The following is a 9,553-nucleotide window of genomic DNA, read 5'->3' as shown; positions in this document are numbered from 1 at the left end:
ACACACACACACACACACACACACACACACACACACACACACACACACGCGCGCGCGCGCACACGCACACACGCGCGCGCACACACGCACACGCACGCACACACATGTAGTGGACAGCACGTTATTTAAACTGAAAAGTTGTTTTCGCAGCGGCATAGAGGAAGAGCACAACAGGAAAGTTGTGTCGTTGTCGGACTGTCGTACCTCAAAGGGAGAAGCCGCTTGCATTGATAACGAGTGCGAACACGACAGCTCAGATGAAATTTACGCTTTTGAATAGAAAGAACACTAAGATCAGCAATGTAAAGTGCCCAAGGGAACGAAAATTGCGGAGAATGTGAGGAGAAAATGCTGACCGCCCAAAACCGAGCTCTAATACCCGCCTCCTCTTGCGTACACATGCGCGCTAAAGTTTAGCGCTGTCACACATGATGGATTCTTTGAAACCAGCGGCAGACTTTCCCAAAGCGATGGCCAGCGAACAGCAAATCTTGCCAGCGCGCGGAAACACTGCTGCCCTTCAGTGGTCGAGTGCAAAGAGCTAAAATAAAAAAAAGAGATCGAAGGTTTGCCTATTATGCATGAAATGAAAAGCAGCTTTTGTGTCAAGTTTTATACTCACGCGTCGAGCTTTTATCATGTGGTCATTATATAAGCTGAGCAAAAAGGGTCGCCTAGCTTCCTGATGAAACGAATAAGCAAGCGAAAAGAGCTATTCAAGCCCACCATAAAAAGACATTTTTAGAAAAGGAAGCACTGCTGCATGAAAGGAGCATACGTAGTCTTGCCACTGTCCAGATTTTTCTTTATCTTTTGTAACGAAAGCTACACTACTAGCTACACTACACTACTAGAGCTGGAACACGTTTCGCCGTGAGCCTCCCAATAACCTTGAAACGACCTTGAGTTACGTCATGGCTAGTGTTGCTATGCAAATATACCTAACCATGCGTGGTCCACTCGAACTTTGACCTTGAACTTCGACATTTGACTTTGATCTTGACTTTTGACATTGACCTTTGAAACTGATGTTTGCTCTTAAGAATCCTACGTGTGCAACCATTCACGCTCCCTTCGTCAGGCTGTGGTAACGACGTCAATATCTTAGTCTTTGGCATGGGCCTGACCATCGATCAGTCTTTGTCTCCACCAAGCCAATCAATGAAGAAACATAAGGGGCTGTGAAATGGTGAGGGTAATTAAGAAACAATAAAAGATGTACGAGACACAAACCAATCATGCTTAAGTAGCTTTCGCTACGTGAAACTAGGTTCGGCAGAGTTGAACCGCTACTTAACTTTTTTATACGAAATGCGGTTGATAAGAATTCAGTTATGTTATCATCCCAGAAGAAGAGTTTCCACGAAGAGAAAACTGTTCTTTTTAAGTGGCGAGGGAAGCTAGCTTTTCAGGAGATAAATAGGCCAAGCAAGGGGAGGGAATGTCCAACTAAATTATGTCACCCTAGCTAAAGACAGGGAGAGCAATATTTATTAGCTTCTCTTTCGTATCAATGCAGAAGCAGTTGTAACATTTGCAATAAATGTAGGCATTTTATTTCAGCTTTGTATTTTCGTTCAGACCGCTGTTGATATTTTTTTTCCTCCATGAATCATCTAGCCTCTTATTTGATCTACAAATTGAGTACATGAATGCCACCCTTACGCCCGTAAGCTCCCCGAATTTCTGATGTTATTTCTGCTATTTTGTACTGGTGGATATTTTCTTGTATTAATTATACTTAATTATTGCCTTGTTTTTAAAGATGATTTAATGATCATGATCTAGTTTTTAATAATGCAAAGGCAGCTTTAGACAAAGAGCTCCAAGGCACAAGGTACGCTGGTCTGCTCAAGGTCTGACCCATTTCGTAAGCATTTCAACTCGGAGAATTCGAGCAACAGGCCAGGGGAAAGCTTATGCCCACTGTATCCCCGGTGGGTACCCGGCGGCCCTGGAGATTGAACCCCGCAACTCCCGCCTCGGAGACGGATGCTCCAGCGAATAAGCCACCGCTGTGGTTGTTCTTAAATGCAGCAGCGGAAGTCTGAAGATAAATTTAACGTTCTCAGCCTTGGCCTATAGAAGTTTGCCGCGATATTTTAAAATGACCGCTAATGACATCAAGTATTGAAAATATATAAGATAGGGCGAAAAGTTATCGCTGAGGCTTTTATTCGAAGTGTATCCCTTAAGTATAAGAGATTGATAAAAAACAAAAGGTAGGGGGGGGGGGGGGGGGGCAAAAAACAGCAAAGGAGAATTTGTGCTTTGTGCGTTCTACATTGGTACGTTAGAGCTTACGTACACGAAAATACTGGCCTACGAACCTGATTGCTGTGTGTTTGGGTAGAAATAAACTTAACAGCGGAGCGGCGGATTTTTGTCCAACCATGTCACGGAAGCAGAGTGGCAAAAAACATTTTCATCTATAAGTAAGCCTTCGTGTTCATCAAATTTTTATTAAAATGATATCGCTGCACGTATGACGCAATATCTCGGCAACACGAAGGGTGGCTCACTCACGCTGTCGCACGCACATGTTCGTCATCCGCCGATCCACTTTCACGCATATCATCCATTCACACCCACAACAATATGATGTGTTAGTGGACACACGCATTTTGGGTCCATAGAGGGCCGCGCATCCTGGCCTAACTCGCCCTCACACACACAGGGGACCTCACATTCTCACTTTCTCTTGCCACCCAAAGAGGCCCACACTCTGAGGATGTCAATCAACTCAAGCTCAAACTGACATATTCGGGTGAGGCGAAATGCGTGACCTTATCAACTCAAGGCCCTCCTGGTGCTGCGCGGACGTCCGAGAGAGCGAAGCGGCGTCTGCCATGAAGGGAAATTAGATTTCCTTTCATCGAACACAAGAAAGAACGGTTGCAAGCGAGACGTAGCTGCTATCGGTTACTCAAATGATGTTAGTAGTAGCTACTTCTTTTTCTAGCTCCCGAAAGAAGTTCCAGCACACATGACAGCATTGTCTACGCTCTTCTAAAGATTCAATTCACCGCTGTCTTAGCGATAGCCTACAGCGCCCACACCTAGCGCCACCCACGTCACAGAAGCCGAACCTTAGACTTAAACAAACAGTTACAGTTGTGCTCTTGACCAGCTTACCCATGCGCGACTCGCACCGACACAAATTCTATGCTATACAATAACGAACCGTTTCATCCATTCTTCTACTCAGTGTCTCCTCGAACCTCCCCTCCCCTTGGCCACCATGACATAGGGCACACACCGTACAGACCGAAGAAACAAGGAGATGCAGTAAAGCGGAGTATTATGAAAAAAATAAATAAAAATAAATAAAGCGCACATATTTTCATTGACAGGAACAATTTAGGGTTTGTATCATGTATTGACTGAACAGGAATAATGTAGCAGGCGCGAGTTTTTATCTTCACGCATGTGCTACAAAATGAAACGATGCGGCGTCCACGTAACACTGCCAAGCCTGAGTGCAGCGTATCTTAGTACTGTTATGGCGTTGAAAAAGTTACTCGTTAAGTGGTGAGGAATGCCAGTGGTAGTTGATGGTGGCATAGGTGTAGGCATGACTAATGGCTTTTTATGCCTTTTCTTTGCAATATACACCAATTCTAATGATCAAGTTAGCACTACAGTGCTTAAATAGGCTCAGAAAAAAGGCAGAATACGCAGACTGACGTGATCGTGATAAAGTGCTATAGTATGCCCAGAGCACTATTGTTAGGATGTAATTAATTATGTTATTCAGTGTTCAGTAAATAATTTCTGTAAATAATTGGGCTGTGTTTTAGAACAGCCACCATTTCAATAGATCTGGCGTATCGAGAAATGTTTTCGTTTAAATCGCCTAAGTAAGTTTCTTGTTATTATAGTATACAGGTATTAAATGGAGACATCAAAATACCCTATTAATTTTACCCGCCGATATGCTCGATTCACAGTTCACACTAGGGAACAGAACAGTATGGCTTCTCTATGCTGGCTATTTAAGCATTACAACTGCATTCGTAAAAACTGCTGATATCTTTAAATGCCGATTTTGTTTTTGGAGATGGCTAAATTAATGCGCATGCAACGCTCACAAAACGCACAAGACATGAGAGTTATTCACACTGCCTTTCGGTTGGGCCAAGCGCACGGTGTACGCGGTGTGCTTTATTGAGGTGGCTTACTCTATAGGGGCTGATGGTCAGCTTTAGGTGTCTGTAACAGCCAGCTGTTACCTCCGGCTACGTAGTCCGCCCGGTCGCATATCTTGAGTACGCAAAGATTGCTCCGGAATGCCCGCACAGCACAGCTCTTCTTATCGTCCTGCCTAACACTTGCCAGTCAATTCCTGTTCACAGATTCGCCGTGCCGCACGCCGTGCAAAGCCACAAAGTTCTGCTGATTCTTGATGGTAGATCATTAGCCATCAAGTTTCTCTAGAGCTTGAAAAAGCGCTGGTAATTTTTTTTCACATCTTGCGAATTGAAGCACAACGTTGCAGCAAGCATGACGGACAGGCAGGATTTTGTGATTTTGTTCTTTGTCAACGCTGTGACACTGTGCAGGAGTCAAGGAAGAACTATGCGGCCGTGACTGTCAAAGCCCGCCCTCTGGCTGCCGTTCCTGACCATGAAGCCGTCTTCGTTCGCGCACAGCTTTTTCTGACCAACCCTGACGGAAAAAAAATTTCGCGGGTCGCAGCTGAGGGTTACCTCAACGAGCGGAGTGGTCAGCGACATGCTTCCAGCAGTCGGTGACGTCAGAACTACCAGCCTTCCCGAGTCGAGGGACACTTCGACATCGCCTTGCACGGTCTGCTTAACCCGCACGCCGCCGACCGTCCAAATCTCGTCCCCGTTTCCCGCAGTCCTATGCCTCGCCTGGGAGACAATCCGGAAGCATTCGTTGAACGAATCGACGCCAGGCTCCGTCTCCAAGTGGAACACGGTTGACGGGAGATCGTAGCTTAGATCCTCGAACCTCTCCGCCGTCGACTTAGTTCCGGAGGTGTCCACGAGGTACACGAGGCCGTGGTTGATGTTCGTGAAAGTGATTCCGCGGCTTGAGATCTTGGCAAGCCTCGAGCCTGTAGCCATGTCCACGTCATCGCCCTCCTGGACCACGCGTCCGCAAGGGTGGCACACGCAGCTGCGGTCACCCTGCCTTCCTAAGGCAGCTGTGCAGTGCGCCGCGAAGTTCACCACGCGGACGGCGCCCTCTACTGATATGTCCACGCGTACGCGGTGTCTGAGCAGGACGGACACCGTGGCGGAGCTTGAGACCACGGGTCCGTAGAAGGGGGCGTCTTCTTCCCACGGATCGTGCGCCTGCAGGTGCTGCCACAGGTCCGGCTCAGCGGCCGCCAGTTCCGTCTGCGCATCGCCGCTGCCATCAGCACGCATCCCGTACAGCGGCGGCAGCGGGTTATCTTCGACGGCGCCCCCGACGGCCCCTTGCGGATCACCCGTGCCACTCCTTTCTTCGTTGGGTTCAGCGAAGGACTCCATCATCCGGAAGTACTCCAGCTGCTGGAGCATTTCGTTAGCCAAGTCGTAAATCGCACGTTCGTCCTGCAGATCGAAGTCGCTGTCGTCGCCATATCCGACATCAGAGGAAAGGTCGAAGCCTTCGTCTTCGTCAGAGGAAGCGCTTGAACTGAGCGGAGAGGACAGTTCCGGAAAAATGGGCGGCTGTGGCTGCGGGTGAAAAAAAGGCGGTACTGGGGTGCGCCGCGTCACGAGGTCCGCTTCGAAACCGCTTTCAGCGCCATCCCGGTCATCTTGTTCTTGGTTTCTCTGGCCATATCCGCTTCGGGTTCGCGGCTCCGCTCTTGGCTGCTGCTGGTCAGGGCGCCCCCCAGGGCTACCGTCGGCGGGGCAACGCTGACCGGTGGCCATCGCGGGTGTGATCCGTGGCGCCTACGGCACACGTTCGCGGAGCCTGCGGCAAAGAAAGCGGGGTCCAAGTTTTGTCGCGGTTGTTTTCTGCAGTTTTTTGCGCGTCGGCGCTTGCTTTAGTACCACAGCCGGCGACAAACGTTGCTTGCTACCAAACAGCTTTTACATCACGGGTGATGGAAACAAATGGTAGTGGTTCGAAATAATCAACAAGGAGCAGGATTGATGCATAAAATGTCACGTCCTGGGTTGTTTCTTTGGACATGGGGAGAGACGCAGTAACTGTCTTATTTTTCAGTGAACACCTCAACCGCGACGTTAGAGAAAAAATAGAGGGAAGAAAGAAGGAAGACAGAAAGACGTGCCGCCGTAGAGAGCCCTGGAATAGCTTCTGCTACCTTTAAAGGGGCCATTAAACGATATTTACTAAGGTTAGGAAAGCGCAAGAGCGACAGTAAGTCCATCACTCGTCCCCGCAGCAGAAAATTTTTAAAGAAGTTTCATCAGTAAAAAAATTTCGCGTTTTTTTTAAGAACGAAAACAGCGCAGTAAATGTCGCACATCTTGGTAGACACCTCAACCGCGCCATGGGGGAAGGGAGGAAGGTAGGAGTGAAAGAAGAAAGAGGTGCCGTAGTGGAGGGCTCGGGATTAATTTCGGCAACCTGTGGATCTTTAACGTGTACTGACATCGCACGGCATACGGTCTCCTTTTGCGTGTCGCCTCCTTCGAAACGCGGCCGCCAGTACCCAAGACATCAGGGATCAAAAGCAATAGTCTTCATACGCGCCGACGGGCCAGAAATAAAAAAAAATAAACAGGTAGATACTGCGTCACTTGGCCGGGCGCATTGTGAAGCTCGCCCTGATTCTCCGCTGTACGTAAGACGGGCAGTAGAGGCTGAGAACTCGTGTTGAGGTATCGCCCTAATAGACTGCGAGCAATAATTAAAAAAAAAAACGTGTAAATCACAACGTCCACGCAGAGCTTTTAAATCTTACTCGGATACTTTCCAAAGCCACCTCTACAGATATGCTGCATTAGAATATGACGATCAAAACCATTTCACAGCGCCTTTAACGAGCACTGACAACGAGCAGCACAAGGGAGCCATTGCATTTCCTGTCAAAAAAACCACCCCCGCCGCGGCCGGGACTGAATCCGCATTCTCGTGCTCACCAGCAGATCACCCGAAACACTCAGCCACCGCGGCAGGGCGTGACTCTAGCTACGTTGAGTGCTGAGGTGTGACGTGTCCCTTACTAGGGGAGGGCAGGAATTTATAACTAATACTGGAAAACGAATTAACACGTGACAGTATGGCGCCGTCCGAATCCGGGTAATAAGCAATCTGCGCTCTGAAGCACCATACGCAGCGAAGGATGCCGTGCAGTGGAGGACTCCGTATTAGTGTCAGCCTTCTGAAATTGTTACGCGTGACGAGATATTAGTACACGTAGGTTCTTCCATTTCTCTTTACATTAAATGTAGACGCAAATTCATGAGCAAATGTGTCCTCATCTACCGCCGTGGATTAGTGGCAGGATGCATAAGCGGGCGAGTTGGTGATACATAATGCAAAAAAAAAACAAACAGCGCGAACAAACGGGGACGAGACGAAGAATGCACAGGAACAAGCGCTGACTCTCAACTAAAGTTTAATCACAGGAAACACGCTTATAAAAGGGAACAGAAAACAAAAAAAACACCAAAATCAGAACGCATGTGTTACTATGTGATGTCCAGATGTGCAACCTACAGTCACGCAGGAGCAGGGATGGTTTGCTGGCACACAATCTTGCTTTCTTTGCCATGTTGTACGCCTCGATAATTTCCCTGGTCAACTGGTCGGGGTGTTTGTACAAAATGTCAGTAAAATGTAAGGACCGAAAACATTGATCATTGCCGAGAGTGTCAATCATGTTTTCCGTCCTTACATTTTACTGACATTTTGTACAAACACCCCGACCAGTTGACCAGGGAAATTATCGAGGCCTACAACATGGCAAAGAAAGCAAGATTGTGTGTCAGCAAACCATCCCTGCTCCTGCGTGACTGTTTTCCTGTGCATTCCTGTGCGCTGTTGTTCCTGTACATTCTTCGTCTCGTCCCCGTTTGTTCGCGCTGTTTTTTTTTTTTTGGATTAGTGACAGTTGTCGCTGAAACGGTGAGCCTCCGTGGCGGGTTATAAAATCTTGCTTCGGTATAAAAAAAATAAAAAGGGGAAGCGAGAGACGCGTTTATAAGCTGAACATTTGCGAATCTCTAGTTATAAACAGGCAATGCACGGTGGCATTTAGTATACTAGGCAAATGCAATAAATTTCGATGAGAAGGCGCTGCCTCTGCACGCAAGTTTTAACTTTCGACGCCGATAAATACAACTGGAAACAGGTCAATGAAAACTCGACGAAAAACCAGAGCACACACGACGTAATATCTCACATGGCGAAGTTGTCAGCACACTACGCGGATGCGATTACAAGAGCTGTTGCAGGTAGCGAGACGCCTCCGAAGTGGGCGTAATGTAAAATGGCGAGAAATCACATACGTTAAGTACGCACACATCGGGACAAGCGTGGACCGAACCCTTGGTACGCCTAAATTCCCCTCTATCTAAATGTGGTTAAATAAAGGATAAGGCGAATGCCCGCGGTAAAGTTCTAAAGCTTTGTGCCACGCACTTATCGAGTGTCTTGAGAAACGTCCCCCCTCATTGAGGTTACAACGTGCAATCAGTCTATCCCGTTCGTCTAAGCCTAAGCCAACCATCAGGCAAGGCTTCCCGAGAACGAGAAAGCCGTAAAAATACCCAGTCAGTCAAAAAACCATCTTGCGAACGTCTGTCAAGTTAACCAGACGAAAGCGAACAGGAATCTCATCAGCGCCACTTACTAATGACAGCGGTGTTCCATGGAAAAGGTCGAACCGGCCGCAGCGGAGAGCTTCTGGAAGCTCCTGGCGCAAGCTTCCACGGCAGGAAAAAGAAGTTCACGCGCTACGGGTGCCAGCTCACGAGGCCATAGGATTATAGCCTTTAATTTTTTTCCTCGCAAAATGTTCCTCACCGCTGCAGTATAAACTAACGTCTGAATTTCGCTTCCTCAAGTTCCATCAAGCAAATAAAATAAAACTGAAGGGACCAGAACAGATTCACATTTTTTTTTTTTCGCACCGACATCTTCATCTTCCTTGCTGTTGAAAGAAAAGAGAATGACAGCGCTTCACTTGGTCGGCGCCCGTGGCCTGTATGACGTCAGCGCAAGTTCCGTGAAATTATCCCCAGGTCCGTGAAATTATTCCGGGTTCCTCCACTACGGCACCCCTTTCTCCATTTCTTCTTTCACTTCCTCCTTTATTACTTCCCCTGCGGCGTAGTTGAGGTGTCCATCGAGATGTGAGACAGTTACTACGCCACTTCCTTTCCTCCTCAAAACCACTTGAAATTAATATTGGGCTTGAGGAGGAAAGTATATGACACAGTAACTGTGACTTCTCGGTGGACACTTAAACTGTACCGTGAGGGATGGCACAACGGAGGAAATGAAATAATCAAGAGAAAAAGAGGGCTGCAGTGACGGCTCCGGAATAATTTTTACCATCTGGGGAGCATTAACGTGCCCTGACATCCAGCCGCACACGGGCTGTCGTTTCCATCGA

The 9,553-nt window shown here is 47.8% G+C and overlaps 1 protein-coding gene across 1 annotated transcript; it reads right to left on the bottom strand.

The window, feature by feature from the left end:
• Positions 1–4,565: 4,565 nt before the first annotated feature.
• LOC149358305 (uncharacterized) lies at positions 4,566–5,902 on the bottom strand. Its single transcript, XM_089568815.1, has one exon. It carries the CDS (start codon positions 5,892–5,894, stop codon positions 4,566–4,568), a length of 1,329 nt encoding a protein of 442 aa, XP_089424941.1. The 5' UTR covers positions 5,895–5,902.
• Positions 5,903–9,553: the final 3,651 nt, after the last annotated feature.

The sequence above is a fragment of the Amblyomma mixtum genome, chromosome 2 (assembly GCF_055824585.1).
Source record: "Amblyomma mixtum isolate Tamu chromosome 2, ASM5582458v1, whole genome shotgun sequence".
Taxonomy (NCBI): domain Eukaryota; kingdom Metazoa; phylum Arthropoda; class Arachnida; order Ixodida; family Ixodidae; genus Amblyomma; species Amblyomma mixtum.
Note: the sequence above shows the minus strand (reverse complement) of the source record. Positions and strands in the feature narration are given on the sequence as shown.

Coding starts and splice junctions, on each gene's coding strand:
- LOC149358305 (XM_089568815.1), bottom strand. CDS start 5,894: ATGGCCACCGGTCAGCGTTGCCCCGCCGACGGTAGCCCTGGGGGGCGC.